Genomic DNA, 20,814 nt, shown 5'->3' with positions numbered 1-20,814 from the left:
GGATGAGGATTTTGTTAGAGGGAATCGTTTCATTTTATACCCGCCTGCGATTTGTTTACTTTGAGAAGTGACGACAGGGTCCACCATTCTACAAGCCAATGAGAATGCGGTGGGCACATGGTGGAGTGTTGGTTGACCAAATCTCGAAAACAACAAATCATTGTTATTGGTCAGATCCAATGCACAGTCCAAGGGTCTAATGTGCACTATGAAATCAAAACAAAATCTGATGGGACTATAAAAAAAACGCAATTCCCCCTGTCACAACATCAATCAAAGCAACTCCATTCACAAACAACCACAAACTATAAAACATGTCTGGACGAGGAAAAGGTGGTAAAGGTCTAGGAAAGGGCGGTGCCAAACGTAAGTTACTCCCTTCATATGGTCATTTATCACGTTAGATCAACATCCATCAACATATCAAGCCAGTCGTCTAACCCACCACACACCCATTCATGTCATCGTAGGTCATCGAAAGATTCTACGAGACAACATTCAAGGAATTACAAAGCCTGCTATTCGTCGATTGGCCCGTCGTGGTGGTGTCAAACGTATCTCTGGTTTGATCTACGAAGAGTGAGTTATTGCCTACAATGTTTGGTCTTGACCTAACTACCAGAAGCACATTCTTACATTCCTCTATAATTAGAACTCGCGGTGTCCTCAAAGTCTTCTTAGAAAACGTCATTCGAGACGCAGTCACCTACACTGAACACGCCAAACGTAAAACCGTCACATCATTGGATGTCGTCTATGCCCTCAAACGTCAAGGAAGAACTCTCTACGGTTTTGGTGGTTAAGCTCGCCCTCTTGCTCATTGTATATTCTCGCCATTTCAAATAATATTACATAGTTGAACCCTCTAATAATTTCGGTTTCAATCTCGTTTCGGCGTTCATTTTCTGCTGGCAAGGACCCTCGGCATGCTATAAATGATAAACCGCGTATATCAAGCCTATTGCTATCTTCGTTGCGATGCTACCCCACGAAATTTAAGTGTTTGCGTCAGTAGCGTGGAGTCTGGGAAGACTATTTGTGTTTCAATGCCAGTACTGCCTCGTCGAAAGCCGAAACAGGTATCGCTTGACATGAGCTGGATATTGAGTCATTCGCCATACGTCCGATTGTCTTCTGAGGTCATGAGGTCATCGTCGGCAACACGGAGTTTTGACTTTCGTTGCCTCAGCACCTCTTGACACTGACTTTTGAAGATGGTTTTCCGTTGAGGACGTGTCAAAGGGAAAGGTCATAGATAGCGAAGAACGAAATACAAATCACACGTTATCCTCGTTCTAGTCGTCCACGTTACTCTTTTAATGGACATGATCATACAAACATCATCACAAAATATTCTGGTTTGCCAGTCATTCCTTTACTTCAATGTCGAGGTCGAAGGCAGTCTCTCGAGTCTTGTTATTCAAGACTTCACGGGTTGCAACTGTATCTTGTGGTGATTCACCTGAGGCAAACCAGAGAATAGAATGTTGCCACAGCAACGCAGTGAAAAACAGTAGAAGCATCAGCGTCAGCACTTTCCAAACCAAATTGCTGCCTGATCCAGGACAGCAGGCATCTTAGCTCCGCGTCAACGAGCTCGAGTAAGCTTGACATCTCATGATTTGTCGTACTTGGTTCAGTTAGCCTGAGTTGCAAATAGTAAAGACGGCAAAAGTACAACGCCATTTAGGCGCGTCGCGGATCACAGCTTGGATCGTTCATGTGCTATTGACAGTTTGCCGGGAAAAAAAGAGATTGAAGGTAATTGATTATTGTGCTGCTGTGACGTAACGATTGACCCACCTCCAGTCAACGTGTAAGAACCAATTTTGATTTTTGATAGCTCCAGAACTAGCAAATTACGCCTGAGATGCGAAATCCACGGTTTGACATTTTGGTTTGAATTTCGCATTACCAATCAGGTGTTGAAAATAACAAAACCAAATCGATTTAAAGCAGAAGACTTTTAAGCTTAAGAAGACATGACTGTGTCAGAAACCGCAATAACTGTAGGGCTAGTTCCCGAACACTTCAGCTCTCCCATGTACCAACTGGAACAGAAACTTAAAACTGAAGATGGAATAAAGATTGAGCTTGTAAACTGCCCAGGTAAAGGAGTGTTAGTTGAGGAGACACTACTTTCCTGCAAGCAACGTACTTACAGTCGTCCTCATTTCCAGGCGGTAGTGGTGAGGTAATGGCCAATATTTCGAGACATTTGATCCCAGTACGAGACAACTCAAGTTTTTCGCTCAATCTTAGATGATTTCGCTAATCAACAGTGGCAAAGTCGATGTTGTTATCGCATTGACGGAAGCTCTACTGGCTCAATCGTTGAAAGGAGGACCTGCCGACTATCGTATGCCAACTATTTTAGCAACTCACATACTTGCGTGCTGACATCATATCGTTATAGGTCTAGTTGGAACATATGTCAAGAGTCCCCTGACATGGGCTATAGCAACCAACCCGTCGTCACCTACCTTCTCTGCCTTTACTCGTGAAGAAGGTCCTTGGGACCCCTTGAAAGGAAGCCGTATTGGAGTCTCACGTCTTGGAAGTGGATCACACATAATACCGTTTGTTATGAAAAGGATGAAGGGATGGCAAGAAGACTTTACCTTTGTACCGCTGAAGGACATTCATGGTCTGGTGCAAGGAGTGACGGAAGACTCTTGTGACGCCTTTCTCTGGGAAAAGACAATGACTAAGGGATACTTTGATTCAGGGAAACTTCACCATCTCTCAAACGTCACTCCGCCATGGCCGGCTTTTAGTATTGCAGCTTCAAACCATATGATTGAATCTCGATCATCGGAGCTCGTCGATCTGTTAGATGGTATTACAGCTGCTACAAGTCAATTCATGAGTGATGAATCTGCCGCCGTGGAATATATCTCGAAACGATTCCATCAGGAGGTGGTAGATGTAGAAAAGTGGATTAAAACAGTAGAATACCCTGTTGATGCACGACACGTAGACCCAGCTGTGATAAAGTCTTGTAGTGCCACATTGAAGGAATCTGGCTTGATTGCCAAAGAGGCTGAATGGGAACAAGTTTGTGATGCTACTATTGCCAAAAAGTCAGAAACATAGACAGTAGACATAGACATGTTTCTCACTTGTAGTTAGACCGCATACTTTATAGAAATATTCCACACTCTGAAAAGCAGTAAAGCAAGTATTTAATTACTAAATTGGTGTTTGATTTATCATTTCTTGGTGTTGGCGTCCGTGACAAAAGTTTGCTTGGTGAAACCTGGACTTCTTGAGTTTCGGGGCGGTGCCTTACCGGCTATATACATCTGGTAGTTGGAGACTCAACGTGGAAAATGTCTCATTGCCGATATACCTATGTGTTTGTCAAGTCGAGGCAAGCACAACACATGTTTTAGCTTTGTGAGAACATTTGTCTCTACGCCGAGAGAAGACTTGCACGCAGAGAAGACGCCTGTAACTTGAATGGAAAGCTGTGGACAGGTGGTTGTTTGCCTCACTAGTTTAAGAAACTTCAAATTGGCAAGAGGATCTGAACGTCATTTCTTTCACGAACCCACTGTTGGTTTGACTCGATTTGATTATATTAACCTCAAAGTTTACAACTGCCAGGGTGTAGTTTTCGGATTATCGCCACTTGTCACTGCGGAGATGTTTCAAGGATCTCAAAAATAAAGTTGGTATATCTAGTACCTACAGGCATGTATGCCACAAAAGATGACATATGATACCACCAAAAGAAGAACAATTGGACACAGGAGCTTTCGATCCTCCTGCGTTCCGCTATATGTGTTTTACTCGGTCAGTACCTTACAAGCCACATAATTCAGATTTGAGATTTTAGCGGACGCTCCTGCAACTGATCTATGTGCCCTTGAGTACGTGGAATTTCATACCAGTGATATTGTGGCAGGATTCTCCTCACAGGAATAGCTTTGTATTGTCAAGAACAGTTGCATGGGTGCTTGTGATAGCATCTACACGAAGATTTGAGCTAAGAAATAGTTATAGTAAGTGTCTTCGATTGATTTGATCTCCACACTAGCTAATCGTTGATGGAGGAATCGTGGCCAAAAGCTTTACTGCGTCACTGTCTGAAATACAAGTGCTTGACGTCCAAGTGCTAGTTGTTCAGAAAGACCCCCGATCTTCCCGCTGGGAAGAGTATATATCTCTGAATGATTTCTTCGGCCTTACCTGTCTCATTGCGTATGAAGTTGAGTTTCAATTAAGTTTTCTGATTACAGGCCGTTCAAATGACTAACGATGAGTTTGATCTAAATGGATATATTCGTGACCTCAGATTCAAAATTGATACCTTAACTCAAAATCATAATTGAAAAGGCAATCAGCGAAGCCCACAAGCCGCGCCTCGTACAACCTAGTAGGTAAACCATGGCAATCACTGCTACGATTTCTCATGCCTACCACAGAACACTTTTGAAATCACTTTTGAAGATTTCGATTTGTGGTTCTGCCAGTCCTCCTTCTCTGCTGGCTTTTACGCACTGGTTTATCCGATGATCCACATTCAGGATTGAGCAATTCCTCAGGTTTCCAACGTTCGGGTTTTCAAGGGTTCTCGATCTATCTCTGGATAGCCTGTCGTGCTATACGCGTGCCAATTTGGCACTTTGAAGTGTAACTGACAATTTTCTTCAACCAGTTTTCAAGTGTACGCAAAATGGCAACGTTTCAAGAACTGACTTTGATACCTTACGGCGCCTTACCACGCACAGCAGTAACCTTGAATGGCTTTGTAGCCGGTGTCGGTGGGCTGCTCCATCTAATAATATTCGTGATCATTATTACAGACAAGAATCTCATACGACGTCATGGAAAGCTGCTGGCTTGTATCGCATTTGCTGATGCAGCTCTAGGAATTGGTGAAGGAATTACATCGCTTCGTGCAGCGTACTTTGGCCATTTCCCCGGATTTGGTGATTGTATGCTTCAGACGTTTGTTCAAATGCAGGCAATGTCGATTGGTCTAAACTGCATCATGGGACTTGCAATCGATCGATACTACGCAATAATCAGAGGTCAGCAGCTATCTGATATGGCCGTGTATGGGATGGTTGGGCTCTTCTTCAGCTATTCTTTCTTCATGTTTGGCATGTTGCTCTATGTTGGAGTCTCAGACACGCTGGAATTGCGAGCTCTCAATACTTACTGTGGCCCTCAATGGACTTCGAGATACCCCCCAACGCTGGCTTTACTGTTGATTATTTTCGTCTCGGCCATTGCTGCACTGGTATAAAACAAATTTCGTCAGACCGTCTTTCAAACAATATTGAAATTACCATCGAGCAAACCAGGTCGATTTACAACTTAGAATAACCTACAAGTTCAACCCTTTTTCAATCTCAATCTAGAATGTCTGGACGGCGTTTAATATTGCAGTGGTCCGAAAGATCTGGGCATCGTCATCAGCAATGTCAAAACTGGGAATAAAGGCCGTAAATGGCAAGAACCTGCCATCCAACGCTTCCAAGGGCATTGAAAATCAGCTTCTTTCTATATCCTCACACTCGTCTGACGAAATCATCCTCTTTAAGAAGGTATGAGTTTGGCACGTCTTCCATTATTCGTTTGCACTGCTTTCATTACAGCTGGTTTATCATTATTATCGTTAGTTCGCGATGATTACCGCAGCGCTCTTCATATGTTGGTAAGTGTTGTCATAAAACCGCTCTGGAGGGAAAGACCATCTGTGCATTTCTTGCTCTTTTGCACTCTCAAATGACTCAAATGTTTTCGTTCAGGAATCCATTCGTAGTTGTAGTCATACACGACATGATTACAGGAATTCCCATGATTCCAGAATATGAAATTTTCGCCATATTCTGTGCGTCTACTCATCCTTGTGTCAATGGTAAGATATTAAATTATCTCTTAGCCAGCAGATAGCGAGTAGTATTTTTCAACACCCGAGCACGACCTTAGGCGTACTGCTTCTTTATACCAACTCGTCACTGTACAAGAAATTCGTGACACTTTTCGGAATCAACAAGGAGAGTCTATTGGAAAAATTGCCCTCCGTAGCGGCTGGTGCTAGCATTTGAATGCACTTGCTCGTTACTGTAATCAGACATTGATACACACAAGCAGCTTTGCATTCGTCGATCGTGTTGAGGAATCTCGAACAGCTAAGAAACAAGGCTGGAAGAAGTCTGCTATAGTGTTTAGCCTACACAAAAGATTTGGGTTACTCCTAAACAACTGATGCTAAACGGTTGAAAACTTACCAAAGATTATAACCACCAAATGAATGGGGCCAAAAATAAAAGCCTGCAGCCTTACGTTGTGTGGGAGCAGCAAACCCTTTTATGATGATGGTGCTGTAGTAAAGGATATATTTTGCATGCTCTTCCAATTGAGCTACATGCCCTTCCGAGTGTTGGTGTCAGAGGAACGGATTTTAGGAGTATGAGTCTGGCGGGATGGCTCCCCAACTGGGGAAATTCTCCAAGTCCATTGTGCCATTTACAATCGTCAAAGTGGCGATCAACGTAACATGTATCACGTTGAGATTTTTCCAATTTTCCATCAATACTCTTGCAAGAAAACTTCTGTCAAGCTTAGCAACAACCTTGACTAGTCCCAAGCTTTTACCAAAGTACCCTTTCAAAAAAACTCTACCAGAGCAACCACGGCCGAATCCTCGTCACCCAATACCTTAAACGCTGTGGCAGACGATCGTATCCGGTGCATCTGTACCAGTCCTTGGAAAATAGGTGGCAGTTTTCGATATTTCGTAAGAGGTGATAATTTTAGATTTTCCAATCAGAAAGCACCTGAATAGTTGAAATTGAAAGGTTGAAACATTAGCGTCAATCAGTTTTGTAATATTTTACAAACTCATACCAAAAGCGCGAAGAAAGCGCTGAAAGATCAGTCCAAAATCTAAATGCAGAAGCACAACAAAACCTTTATGTATAAGAAAGGAAGCAAAAAAGAATTTTTTGGACATGGGAGGTTTCGATCCTCCGACTTTACGCTGTATGTGTTTTACTCGGTCGGGACCTGGTAAAGCGTCATATTCCTTTGAAGATTTTAGCGTACGCTCTTCCAACTGAGCTACATGCCCCTGATGTATCGCTTTTGGTTGGGGAGCAAAGGAATGGTAGGAATTTTATACTGCTAGGAAGCTCTCCACAAAAGGAAATTGGTGGTGTCTGTTTTGTAGCGCTCAATAAGTGCAGTTTGACAAGGCGTGGCGCTCAGCATAGAACCGTAAGCACAGCAACGGACGCCCTCGATGCGTGCAGTCCCGTCGGTACTAAAACTGACTGGTTCTCGACCGTGAATTATGCAGAAAGCCGTGCTGCGTCAGTCCACCAAAACTTTCAAAAGATACATCACAATAGTATCGTTTTTCTAAATCAAAAAGATGGCAGCCAGTCTTATGAAACGGTCTCAGGCTGATATTTCAATTACAAACACCAAATCCGGCTCATTTCTTCTCATCAACCAAGTATCAAGGTGTGTTGAATCGTACAAGACCTAACAAGGTTTAATCTTGCCTTGTACAACGAATGAAAATCAAACACAGCGATTCATCTAATCCCTTTTTCTCAACATCCACAAACACTTCTGGAGCTATATACTGAGATGACGCGCTGCCAAACCCCATCGGCTCTTCAACTCAATAAATTCGTGCATGTCGTCCCCATCAACAACCATCTGCCTATGAGGTTCCGCAGCCTCGGCACTAACTTCTACAATACTAGCAAGCAGGTGATGTGTATTCGATTTAGCTCGCGAGACACGATTTCGAGAGACGTTGGTATCAAAGAATTTAGACATGCCGAGCCGCTACAACATTTCAAAGGATTTGACGACGAGAGATTGGTGTTTGCGAGTAAAGTTTTGATGTGACATGCTTCAACCATTCCCTTTAGAACTGTTGATTGAAGATATCATGCTCCAGCCCAAGCCAAAAACGACCTGGGCTAGCTTGCACGATATCACAGCGCTAACGGATGATTCTCTCCCGTCATTGCCAATCGTGAAAACACCATATGAGCCAGCGTTTCCTTGGTCCTCAATTGATCACTACCAGGTTCTAGCATCAATTGTGGAAACAAGAAGGTAGGAGGTGGCTGACCACTAACGGGCTAACGTGCCATCTTTGTTGGCAACGTTCAAGATCAAGTATGGTAGACCATTGCTAAAGACGTAGCCCGTGCGAGTGCGAAAACAAAATGTCTACACTCGGGAGGTTTCGATGCCACCGCCTTGCCACCAGTGTGAGTTTGGAGGAAGGACGTGGTGTGTGGATGTAGACTATAGTTTACTTCGTAGAATGCACGTTCTTGCAAGGTACGTTCCAGCATAGAGTATAATTGGTTGAAAGTGTGGATATGACGGAATGCTCCCCACAAGAACTCGCAAAATATTAAGAGTGTGTGGGCGATGAAGCACGTTTCAAGTCACGAGCGGTCGTAACAGTGATATAAAAAATCACGTTAAATCTATTAATATTGCAGTTTTAAGAGAACTTTAGTTGCTGGGCAACAGGTGCATCTTGTCAAGCTCAAGCTCTACTCCATCCCAACTATTTCACCAAACCACAATCAGCAGCATGAACCTACCGAGGAAACACGGGCAGATCCTGTTCATCCAGGAAATCAATTCCAAGGCCGCCGAGCTATCGGGTGCATCAGTACGAGTTCTTGGAAAGTAAGCTCGACATGAAGCCTTTGACCATTCTACATTGCAAACATTCAACAGTTGTATTGATAGGCTGATATCACGCGACTCTTCTACCAACAACTATACGATCGAGTACAATGAAAGCCAGCTGCTAGTGAACGTGTCGTTGCTGGGGGATGTTGGGTTGAGGATCAAGTCATTGTATGAGTTTCTTGGTGAATTGGAAGAGGGCGATCAGCGACAGGTAAGCTACAAGGGATATTGGATTAGGATTACAGCATTTCTACAATTACCATTCATCATAGGTGGTTCTCAAGGCACGTATAGTGCGAGTCATGGATGGCGTTGATGTCGCGCTGTATGATCAGGCTGTCAAGATCAGACGCAAGTTTGAGCATGTACTGCAATCCCATGCATAGTGTAAACGTAAATAAATTGTATTTGATTGTAATTTGTATATGCAGCTCATATTGCTTTACTCTCATACACACGAAACCCTCCACATAACCTATAACGAACGATGGAAGACGGATTCCTGCATCTCCAGTTCCCAACGACGTTCGCTGCCACGGTGCATCCGGTCGTCTTCTTTTCTATAATCGACCACTACCTGCGCAGAACCGATTCCCAACAACGAGTCATTGGAGCTCTGCTCGGTGTCAGAAGCGACGATGGCAACCAGGTCGAAATACGCAACTGCTTCCCTCTACCCGTCACGGAAAATGGCGATGATGAAGATGTAGGTATAGTGTATAGTGGGTGCTGTATTCGCGACATTTAAGTCAACAAAAAAAAAACAGTGGAATGTATTGTAAACGAAATAACCACAGCTAACAAACACATGCCAACAGGTTGTGGTAGACATGGATTATTTCAGCCAAATGTACAATCTGCATCAAACCGTAAACTCAAAGGAAATCCTTGTTGGATGGTAAAAAAGTCACAAATCTCTCTCCCTAAAAGTCAAACACTAACACACACCCTCGTTACAGGTACGCAACTGGATCATCATCATCTCAAGTATCGGAAAAATCAGTCTGGCTACAAGAATTCTTTGCTGCCGAAATCGCTCCTCATCAACCAATCCACCTCGTCGTCGACACGGCCATGAAGGAAGCAATGCTGGGACTACGAGCATACACTAGCTCACCTGTCGGAATCCCTGATGTCGGTGCTACCACTACTGCAGGAAGAATGTTTATACAGGTGCCTTGTGATTTGAAGAATTATGATGCCGAAAAGAGTGGATGTAAGATAATCCATAGTGCATTTTCATATCTGTCGTTTGTATCTCTCACGACGGCAAAAAGGACTCTGACTCGTCACATGACTCTGATCTCACCATCACTCGGTTCTTATACATAGTGGAAATCATCTCCATGGCCAAAAACCACGCACAGCAATCATCAGGCTTATTGTCAGACATGGATAATCTAGAACGAAGCATCATTCAAGTTCGTCAAATGCTGGATACCGTGGGAGATTACGTTGATGCTGTCATTGTAAGCCTCCATCAGAAAGCCATCTTTGTTACAGTAGAAATTTTTTTTGTCGCAGTCATGGCGCTCATCAATCTCCAAATATATTAGGCCGGCCAAATCAAACCAAACAGAGTCATTGGCAGATACTTGATGGATACTGTATCCTCCATTCCTAAAGTAGATGCAACGGAATTCGAGAGATTGTTTAACAATCATCTACAGGTGCGCCATCATTTCTTATGTTAAATAAAGCTGTCTTGTATCGTTACAATTGACATCAATGTCTGATTCTTTCTTTCTAGGACTTGCTCATGGTCATCTACCTCGCCAATTTGACCAAATCACAACTTGCTATTGCTGAAAGGCTGCAGAATCTACTGTAGATATACGAAACAAGCACTTCTTTTCTCATTCTGTTTTCTAAACATTGTGACAGGAGAGAGTACGGAAATAGATTTTTGCATGATTGAAATTTGTGTGGGGTTTGTGGACGCTAGGTCGAGAGTTACGTCAACTGTTTCCGAGATTTGATGGCCTTTTTTGGCCATAGCAGTACACAGTTTCAGCTATGTGGAATGGACTGGAATGGTTATTTATTGGACGAGAAACGAAAAGATGCTGTCTCTACCACTCTACGACCACGAAACTGACTGTAACGCACTGTTTTTGTTGGGGTGTAGTGACGTGGATTGTTTGTTGTGTTGGATGCGATGCCAAAAAAAAGATGTGACCTGGTTCATAGTTGTTTAGACTTCAACTCCTCCACGCACCCACAGTTATGTAACTGTATCACTATTATCATCCTCACAAGTGTGAGAAAGTGGCACAGTAGCCCCGTTTACTCTATCGTCACGTCCGTGTACGAGGAAAATGTTGGACTATGAGTATATACGAGCTCAGCTGGAAGGATCTCTGATGCGGCGCCAGTACTGCCGGAAGAATGTCTATTCAAGTTTCTTGTGATCTAAAGATTTCGAAAGTCGACATGAGTGGATGTAGCTATCATACTGTGCCATTCGAGTGCTTTTTTGGTTCTCGTGTCCATGTCATGCCTTGAACAAGAGAGGAGTTAATTTGGTTCATCTTAATCATCGCGCTGATCTCAATGTTTCCTTCTCCCTTGGTAGAAGTCAGGGACAACCACCACGCACAGCAATTATCAGTTTGGTATCAGAAGTCGAGTATCTAGAACGAGGCCTTCTTCAAGTTTGTCAAATTATTGGTTACCGGTGGGGATTACGTTGACGCTGCCATGGTAAGTCTCCAGTGAACCCGTCTTCCATCTGTCAGAGTTTTTTCTTTCTACTTGCAAACTTTCTGTAAATGGACAAAACACGTATTTTCTACCTCTGCGCTTGTTCAATAACGAAGAAATAGATCATTGCATGATCACTTATGTTGTTTGTGAGACCAAGTGATGCTCATCGTTACAATTCCTCCCTGAGCGGCTTGCGTTTTTTGCCATCGCCCTGCGGTGTCTTCTCCTGTATGCGAATACTAGAGCTTATATTTTTATGGTGCAGATATCATACACATGAATTAATTTCTTACAAATGATTTTTACCATATCCTCCTCAGACTTACTATACTCTAATATTTCGTAAATGGACAGGAGGTGCCATTTCAGGGACCTGGCCATACGTAAACCTAGCAGCTTTAAACTGTGCTTCTTCCTCGTCACTTAATACTACTATGGGTTCTGCTACGGCTGGTGCTCCTGCTGTTGGTGGATTGTTACTAGATGGGATATTCGGTGGTCTAATCATTCCTGGCGGTTGTTGTGGTTGACCAAATGCAGATGTTGCTGGAGGTGCACCTTTTACAAATGAAAAGCCTGTAGCAACTGGAGCTCCGAATGCACTTTGCTGAGGTTGAGGTTGTTGGCCGAATGCACTCTGCTGAGGTTGAGGTTGTTGGCCGAATGCACTTGGTTGTTGTTGAGGTTGGCCGAATGCACTTTGCTGTGGTTGAGATTGTTGACCGAATCCACTAGGTTGAGCAGTGCCTGCATTACTACCACTAGCTAAAAACGAGAATCCACCACCAGCAGGAGCAGCTGTACTTCCAAATCCAGTTCGTCCAAAAGCGCTGACTGGTTGAGATGCCTGACCAAATGCACTTACAGGCTGTGACGTTTGACCAAACGCACTGACTGGCTGTGATTTTTGACCAAAAGCCCCTACAGGCTGTGACGTTTGCCCAAAAGCACTGACGACTGGTTGTGATGTCTGTCCAAAAGCACTACCTGCTTGCTGTTGTTGTGGTATTATAGATGGAGCAGCAGCAGTATTCCCTTTTATAAACGAGAATCCCGAAGATGTTGAAGGAGTTGCACCTTGTGGTTGACCACCAAATGCCGATACCTGCTTATTACCACCGAAAGCAGATTGAGGATTACTGACGTTTCCGAATATGGATGATGTATTGTGAGGTGTTGCTGTTGATGATGTAGCGCCGAATACGGATGATTGCTGTTTTGCTCCAAAAGCAGACGGTTGTCCGAATGCACTTTGTTGTTGTGGTTGTTGTTGTGGTGGTGCTGGTGGTGGTGAGACGAGACCAAATGGTTGTTGTTGCGTTGATTGAGCGAATGAATCTGCGTATGGAGTGTTTGAGTTAGCGTCATGCCAAAAAAAAGCGAGACTTGCTACGGTAGAATACTTACTATTCGGAATAGCAGCAGTGGGATTGTCCAAGTAGCTCTTTATTTGAGCATTGTACTGTTGCCTACGTTGTTCAATCAAAGGTAGCTAGAGAATTGAGATGTTAGCTCTCGCTTGGATGACGCCTCAAGATGCTGGAAATGTTGATGAGATGTCAATACATACAAACTGCGAATGATTACTTCCAGAGGCCACGAATTCCAGATGCAATTCCTCAGGAGACATGTCGCCATGCAAGACACTGAAAGCGCCCTTGTCTGGTCCATAGCAGCTGAACTCGTATCTTGGTCGTTCCTTTAACAGATCCAGTTGAAGTAGCTGCCTATCCGGAATTCCACTCATGTCTCTAAGCACTATATCAAAAGACGGTAACGTCTAGTAAGATCACCTTCGCCCCCTCTCTCTTCAAGGGTTTCAATGTCTTTCAAAATCCTATTGCGAAGCATATAAGCATGTAGTTAAGACTTAACAAGGCGTGAACTGGATGCACATTTAACAGATGGAATTAGATGTATTTTCATATATTCTCGTCTCAACTTCTCCCTACATTAAGCTAGTCACCAACATCACCACCAACAATTAACCGTTTTAAAAACGCCTACCAAATCACACCCGACTCCGTGTTTCGCGCGCAAGAGAGATGCATCCTAGTTGCTAGTTGCAGGCGGCTGCACTTCAGACTACGCGTGATGGATGGTCGCATTCTTCAGATTGGAGGGGTCCCAATTCTGAACGTCGGGAAATCCTTGTGGGCCAAATCAATTGCATAAGGTCTCACTCACTCAGTGCGCAGAGCTCCCAACCCCCAAATTATCCACTTTTTATTACGGATCCAATGTGCTGACATGCCTTACATCTACCAGTTGGATTATATTTTCGTCGAACTACCACGGAACGAGGCGTCAAGGGAGAAGTTAGACGTGTTGCAAGTCTCCAAAGTCACGTCAAGAGATTTGACTATCACATCCGCTTCGTGGGGACAAGCTCAACGACACACTTCCGCTCTCGATCGGTGAATAAACGACCAGAAACATGTCCGATCCCAACAATATGAGTGGAGCAGAGATTTCTGAAAAGAGTCGAGGATATCTAGAAGGTAAACCGCAGATTGGATTTGTGAACTTTCGAAAGGAAAAGAAGATACATCTTTCTCAGATCACCCCAAACCACCTATTGACCACACAGGATTCACGTCTGCACATAACACATGAATTCTCACACTATATCGCTACCTATAGACGATCCATCATTCGATTGGGAAGGATATTGGTCGCAAGCCACAGACGTTTTCGCGGATGGATCGAAAGGCTGTTCGTCCAAAAATCATATGCTCGCTGCAAACCCAACAAAGCAACTTGTATCGTTATTCGAGTCAAAGGGCGGTGAAGGAGAACATGGTGTTAATCCAAATATATTCTCAAGAGACTTATTTAAACAAGTGCTGGAGAATCCTATAGCTGTGAAAAAGTATGTTTGTAGCTCATTGACCTTTTGTGTTATGTTATTTGGCGTGACTAACTTTCTCTTTCCTCTTCCAGATTCTCAGAGTAAGACTTCATTTCAAAACCAGCAAAAATTGGTTCGGTTCCATCCATTGATGTGAAACTAACACATTCTCGCTCCTCAAACAGCTCACTAGGCTCAGATTACAATGCCAAGAACTCATTAGAGTTTTATCTTGCATTACAAAAGATGGAAAGGACGTATACGCTGTTACGAAAAGACATTGATCACATTTGGCTGTCACATTTTCAACCAAAAGCAGCAGCCCCGATATTCGTTAAAGAGGTGCCTGTAACTGTTTACGGAACAGACATAACAGATTACAACGACATGTTGCAAGGGATACTTGCGAAGAATCCTTTTGCAAAAGCTTCTACTGAAGCATTTGAGGTATACAAAGAAACATTGTTACTTTCAAATGAAAGATCTATGTTTGCTCCACTCACACTCATCTCACCCCTGCCATAGTTTATCTTTGAAGACACATTCCAAAAATTCGTCCAGAACCAATTGGCAACAATCGCAAACCAGACCTTATCTCCCGACACACCTGCAGTCCAGCCGGAATTATCGCGAGGATTTGATGGACTGGGTGATACATTCTGTTTATCGGACCCAGGATTGAAGGACTGTCCCATTACGTTGGTTTCTGATGGATTTTTAATGCTGACTGGATATGAACGACAGGATATTGTGGGACATAATTGTCGATTCTTGCAAGGTGAACAGACCAATCCTGCCCATGTGCAGGTTATTCGGGATGCTGTTATTCGACAGAAGAGATGTACTCAGGTAAGAGATGTTTCAGTGCACAGAGTAGAGCGAACGAGCGAGAGAAAGTGAGAGTCATAAGAACAATTTATGAAGACGTTCCTCTGACGCTTTTGTCGCTCCTCCAAATCCAAAGTCATCAACTAAAAATCTCTATCAATCACTTTACATTAGCTGTTGCTAAACTACCGTAAATCGGGCGAACCCTTCTGGAACCTCCTACACATGGAACCCGTATACGACTCCTCCGACCACTTCAAATTCTTCCTGGGCGGTCAAGTAGACGTATCAGAAACCCTTGACATGAGCAACTTCCGTCTCGTAATCACCGCCGACGCTTTCGTATCACACACCAAAGAAGGATCAACACCCAATGGCACCGTCGTGGCTGCATCAGCTGCACTAGCAGCAGGACAAGTTGCCAATGCAACAGTTAGTGATCAAATCAAGAGGATATTCAGGAGATTCTCTGGCAAGAATGGGCATCAGAAGGATGACAAGTCGCGTCCATTCCCTGGAACGGAGAGTGGAAGCAATTCGGTGCCTGATTCTGCTGCTGATCTTGTGGCTGAAGGTGCTACGTCGGATTTGACTGCTACTGCCAAGGTAATGCAATGTTATTTGATGTTGCGTTTGTTGTTGCTGTGGTAAACACACGAACAAAAGAAGGAAGAAAGCCTAGCTGAATTATAAGAAATTCAACCCAAGCTGCGGGTTGACCCACCACAAAACACGTATCCTCTCTCAAACTCACGCTCAAGCTCACTCCTTCCCTCCAACAATAGAAACTCGCCTCAGTCTACGCCTTCACCATCCTAATCGACTTTAAAGCAAACCCCGAAGAACTCGGTGTAATCTACTACGGCACAGCCGGTATCCCGCACCTAAACAAGCTGATTCCGACACTCTCAACGACCATATACGGCAAAACAATCAAGGAAGTCTTCTTCCCCAACGGTGATTCCCCATCCTCAGGACGTCTTGATCGAGCATTTACACAAGCAGTTGCCAAACCAGTCAGTGCATCATTCGATACCGGACGAGCAGCTGGGTTCTTGTTTGCTACACCGTTGAAGAATGGGTTGGGACAGGCTAGCATGTGGGCTATTGTTATTTCGTTGCAGGATGATTTGTCAAAGCCTACTATTCGGATTTAAAAGTGTGGAGATGGAAGAGTTCAAGAAGCAAGGTCTCATATATATCAACAAGCTAGTCAAGTTTCAAGAGTGTGTGTATTGTTGTCGTGGACTCTCATTTTACCAAATTGTATAAACCTGCAAGTACATGTTGTGAACCGTCAGTGTATAAAGCTTCACTTTTTAACAACAAGACGAAAAGTTTGTCAACAAATCTGATTATGGACCGAACGTACCGGAAAGACGATTTGGCGAGCTCAGCAGCTACGCTGGCAGGAGGTGGCTACCGACGCGTTAGAATTGGGATTGCCGTCAAATTCAACATTTGGAAATGAAAGTTGGAAAGCTCAAGCAGAGGAACCCCCATGATTTGGCTCGAATCTACAGCACATTTACACGTTTGAGTGATATTTTACGTCCGCGCTTCCACACAATGTCGTCAAAGATGCACTGTTTATCGCAACTGTACAAGACCAAAGAAGCTATCCCACATTCTCGGAAGCCTCCTGCCATTTGAGGAAGAACAGGTCTTAGAAGAACTGTTCAACATCACCATTGGAAACCGTGAAGGGGATATCGATCGTGCAAACTGGGCTCGCGAGATTGATAAGATCTTGTTTGTGGCCAAAAAAAATAGAAGCATTTGAAGCATACAATTCAGGCTTGACTTTGCACCACCAATAATAACAACATAACCTATACTTTCTTGTCTCAAGTTCATCCTTACTCTCTTCCTTTTTCAAATAGAAACTGGCATCCACATACGTCTTCACAGTCCGTACCGACTTTCGAGCAAACTCCAAAGGACTCGACGTAATCTTGTAAGGTACATCCGGTGTCCCAACCTCAAACTCGAGATTCTCACCACTCAAAAACCCCATCATGGAAAACAACCAAGCATGTTTTCATGCTCTGATATACTCAGTCCAGCCTAATCTCAAACGATACAGTACGAGTCTCCATACTGAATCAACGATCTTTTTTTTTGTTTGGACCGACCATTGAGGCGTGGTATTTAGGACATCCTAGTTGGCTGAGATATGATTGTTTCGTTGGCAGGAGGACCTAGGCGTGGTAATTTATATGCAGGATGAGGTATTATTGGGAGAATGTTGGACTACGGTTGAGAGACTTTCAACAAACAGGGTCATATACCAATTTTGGTCAAGAGTTTTTGTGGCAAGGCATTCTGTAATAATATGTGCGATGAGTGTATACCGCATCTCACAATTTAAAGGACCAGACCTCAAACTGTCTTCCATATTCTTCCCATGAAATTCTAATCTCTTGTTTATGGTTTCGTTTTTGCGAATGACGCATCTGCGTCAGCAAAAACGTCGAATATGACAAGACAAAGCAACTGTCGAGTGTTTCTTGGTTCAAGCCACACCATTAGACTGATTGGAAAATCTCATTGATTGTAGCAGTCGTGCACGTTCCCTTTTCGGCGTTGATGAATTCCAAATCGGGTCAAAAAATTATTATCCTCTCCACCTCTCCAACGATGGGAATGTCACTTATCGCTTCACAATTACACAGAGACACAAGATCCACGAGCTTTCAACTATGAGTTTAAATGTAATTTCATATTTTGTTGTTTTCCATTGTGAGAGAGAATTTAAGTTGATAAAATTATACATACAAAAGACCACACCACCATTCTTTTTGAAGTTTGTCGAAGCAAAATGAGAAAGAAAGAAGAAGCAACAAATATGAATGTTTAAACAGCAACAAGAAGTGTAAAAGAGATTACAGAGAAAGCTCCTCCCAAGTTTTGAGAAAACAATGTGATTCCAATAGCAGATGCAACAAGAGGTAAGAAGGAGAGTATGGTGATGAGGTAAAAAGTGTACAATAATATTGTGTGTGTTGTTGTTGGAATCTTGGGGGTGTTTGTTTGACTTGGGGTGAGTTTTTTTTCGTGTAATGGGTTTTTGGTGTCTTGTTGGTTGCTTTTGTTTTCATATTTGGAGTGTATCCTTTTCCCCTGTTTACATGAGACCACAGTCCCTGTGGAAAATGAGGAGAAAAAAAGTCAGAATCACCAAAATGGAAAAATGACATTTTCATTTTCAATGTTGGTCCTTTTCAATCCACAATATCTTTCTAATTCCTTTGAATACAACCACCCCACCGCGCGTACCTCAAGTTTGTCTGAATGATGATATCATTAACAGCAGCCATAACAAACTTGATTTGTGTCGTATCCGTTGCACAAGTGAAGTGAGTGTAGATTTGTTTTTGATCCGATTGGTTTAATGAGACGAAGCGGTTGAGAATGTACTGGTAAATGTAAAGCATCAAGTTAGAAATCAGTTACAGAGATATACACTGATATCTTTCCAGTTTTTTTGCGCTCTCTTCATAAACGTACCTCGCAAGCACCATCATAAGATTCACCACCAGTGAAATCAGGGAAGTATTTAACCATTGGAGACTTGGGCAACTTGTCCTTGAACAAGTCAATCTTGTTCAAGAAGAGGATGATGGAGGTTTTTACAAACCATCGAGAGTTACAGATGGAGTCAAAGAGGGTGAGTGCTTCTTGCATACGGTTCTAGTTGAGAAGATTGAGGAGTTATTGAATGTGACTTTTGCTTGGGTTGATTGGATGTGTCAAGAAACAAGACAAGAACAGCAATGTTCTAAATTGGCTATTGGTACTTACCACAGTCTCATCCTCAACCAACACTTGATCGTATTCAGAGATGGCAACCAAGAATACAATAGCAGTGACGTTTTCGAAACAGTGGACTATTTGGAAAAATTGAATGATTAGTTGTGTGCATACACGGACATGTCAAAAGCAAGTAGAGCAAAAAATACAACCCAAACGTTCGAATGATTGAAATCATCTAAATTCAAGTACTCACTCCACTTCTTTCGTTCAGAACGTTGTCCTCCGACATCGAATATTCTGTATGTCAATTCACCAATGTGGAAGGTAGATTCAGCAATACCCGTTGTCTTGACACGAGAACGCAAGACATCTTGGTCAGTTGGGACGTAATCACCAGCAGCGATACGGTCTACAGCGTCAAAGTAGCTAGCGAGAAAGAACGATGTAAGTTGTTTGATTGATGGTCAAATATGCGAGAATAAAAACTTGACACGCAACAAGGCCATGAAACACCACCCTTTCTTCCACCACCGCAACAGCCGACAATTATCATAAACAATCTCATACTTACTATCTAGCAGAATCGTTAAGCTGGTATTCACGACTACGACCAAAAGCAACCTTGACACCCTCATCAATCCAAAGAGCCTTAACAGCAGCAGCGACTTCAGGAGGAAACACTTCAGCCTCGATCTGGTTTGGCAATTCCAAGATGACAGCCTTGTGTTTTTCGTTATCGTCGTTTCCGAGTGCGATACCCATCGAGGACATTGCTTCCAAGATGACACGCATCGATTGAGCCGTGTTTGAAAAGATGATTTCTTTGAATGCTTCACGTTCTTCGGCCGAGTAGCCAGAGTCGTGAATCAGCTTCATTTGTTTTAAGATTGTTGATTTGCCTGATTCTCCGGCACCTAATTGTGTGGGAGAAGATGAGTGTTAGTGGGAACATGAGTGTTTGAAGGGGCGGTTCTGGCGTGGAGATTTCGACAAAACAGATGCAAATGTGTGTGTGATAAGGTGATGGTGATGATATGGCAGTGGTGTCATATGGTTGCATAATAGGTTGAGAATTGACGCGTCTTAACGACATGAATCAAGAGCTTGGTAGCTACTTATGGTACATATCACCATCACGACTCCATCCAGAACATCCTTCTTCATCCATGATAATCCCATTCGATCACACACAATCACATTGATCACACGTGTGACATATGACACTCCCATATACGGTCTATGACTCGATATCTTACCCAGAAGCAGCATTTTGACTTCATTTCTGAGTTTAGCCTGTTCCTTTTTCAGGGCATTGTCGATTTCATCGTTCCTCTTCTTCTTGTCCTGTTCTTCAGCACTAGCACAACAACCCATTATTTATGTATTATATGAGGGATTTGGAGTGGTTTAAAAATCTAAATAAATAATTGACAGTGTTGGTATTGAATGTCTTGGGTCCTATGAGAGTGGGCGCGTGTTAGCTTCATGTCCCGCCCAAGGTTGAACGTGATGCAACAAAAAGAATGAAGGGGGGAGTATAGTATGAATGTGATGATGGGTCTCACCTAGTGGATGGGATTTCAGCGTCAGCAACAGATAGTATTTGAGTCGAATGAATCTTTTAGCAGTGTAAATGTCAAGGGGTTTCTGCGTCTATCGACACCACGGAAATTAAAATTTTGGAAGAGGAGAGCTGCGAAGCACTTGACACAAAAGAAGATTTTCTGCAATCCAACTGGCAATCCAAGACACTGTTGTGCTTGTCTCGATTGTAAATTGACTGTTGTTGGCTACGTGTGTCTTTCTGATGATCTAACGAATACTTCAGTCGTCAATCAAGTTGGGATGGGGACTGTTTATCCTACATCCTAATATCTTCTTGCATAATTCATGGAATCGCGCTCTTTGGTCGATTATTGATAACGTTCATCACATACTCTCACTTTGCTTGACTTTTGTGTGGTTCCGTGACGTGATTCCTGCTA

The 20,814-nt window shown here is 43.1% G+C and overlaps 5 protein-coding genes across 5 annotated transcripts; 4 read left to right on the top strand and 1 right to left on the bottom strand.

Annotated features, from left to right (window-relative positions):
* Positions 1–314: 314 nt before the first annotated feature.
* SmJEL517_g05442 (uncharacterized protein) lies at positions 315–803 on the top strand (the record flags this gene model as incomplete). Its single annotated transcript, XM_031171368.1, has 3 exons — positions 315–366; positions 471–579; positions 653–803. 3 exons carry the CDS (start codon positions 315–317, stop codon positions 801–803), a joined length of 312 nt encoding a protein of 103 aa, XP_031022701.1.
* Positions 804–1,982: 1,179 nt separating this feature from the next.
* SmJEL517_g05441 (uncharacterized protein) lies at positions 1,983–3,096 on the top strand (the record flags this gene model as incomplete). The annotated part of the gene is made up of 4 exons (XM_031171367.1): positions 1,983–2,109; positions 2,181–2,194; positions 2,263–2,359; positions 2,417–3,096. 4 exons carry the CDS (start codon positions 1,983–1,985, stop codon positions 3,094–3,096), a joined length of 918 nt encoding a protein of 305 aa, XP_031022700.1.
* A 5,488-nt stretch (positions 3,097–8,584) lies between these two features.
* On the top strand, positions 8,585–10,519 carry SmJEL517_g05440 (uncharacterized protein; the record flags this gene model as incomplete). Its single annotated transcript, XM_031171366.1, has 9 exons — positions 8,585–8,682; positions 8,746–8,899; positions 8,961–9,053; positions 9,203–9,394; positions 9,507–9,586; positions 9,648–9,904; positions 10,021–10,157; positions 10,245–10,358; positions 10,439–10,519. 9 exons carry the CDS (start codon positions 8,585–8,587, stop codon positions 10,517–10,519), a joined length of 1,206 nt encoding a protein of 401 aa, XP_031022699.1.
* Positions 10,520–13,831: 3,312 nt separating this feature from the next.
* On the top strand, positions 13,832–16,230 carry SmJEL517_g05439 (uncharacterized protein; the record flags this gene model as incomplete). The annotated part of the gene is made up of 7 exons (XM_031171365.1): positions 13,832–13,895; positions 14,038–14,266; positions 14,338–14,346; positions 14,431–14,692; positions 14,771–15,094; positions 15,248–15,679; positions 15,859–16,230. 7 exons carry the CDS (start codon positions 13,832–13,834, stop codon positions 16,228–16,230), a joined length of 1,692 nt encoding a protein of 563 aa, XP_031022667.1.
* A 1,970-nt stretch (positions 16,231–18,200) lies between these two features.
* On the bottom strand, positions 18,201–20,203 carry SmJEL517_g05438 (uncharacterized protein; the record flags this gene model as incomplete). Its single annotated transcript, XM_031171364.1, has 7 exons — positions 18,201–18,219; positions 18,353–18,492; positions 18,584–18,766; positions 18,878–18,963; positions 19,083–19,255; positions 19,401–19,743; positions 20,086–20,203. The coding sequence occupies 7 exons, from the start codon at positions 20,201–20,203 to the stop codon at positions 18,201–18,203; spliced, it is 1,062 nt and encodes a 353-aa protein (XP_031022668.1).
* Positions 20,204–20,814: the final 611 nt, after the last annotated feature.

The sequence above is a fragment of the Synchytrium microbalum genome (assembly GCF_006535985.1).
Source record: "Synchytrium microbalum strain JEL517 chromosome Unknown SmJEL517_scf0049, whole genome shotgun sequence".
NCBI classification, from domain to species: domain Eukaryota; kingdom Fungi; phylum Chytridiomycota; class Chytridiomycetes; order Synchytriales; family Synchytriaceae; genus Synchytrium; species Synchytrium microbalum.
The sequence above is the reverse complement of the archived record's forward strand: the minus strand, read 5'-3'. Positions and strand labels throughout refer to the sequence as shown.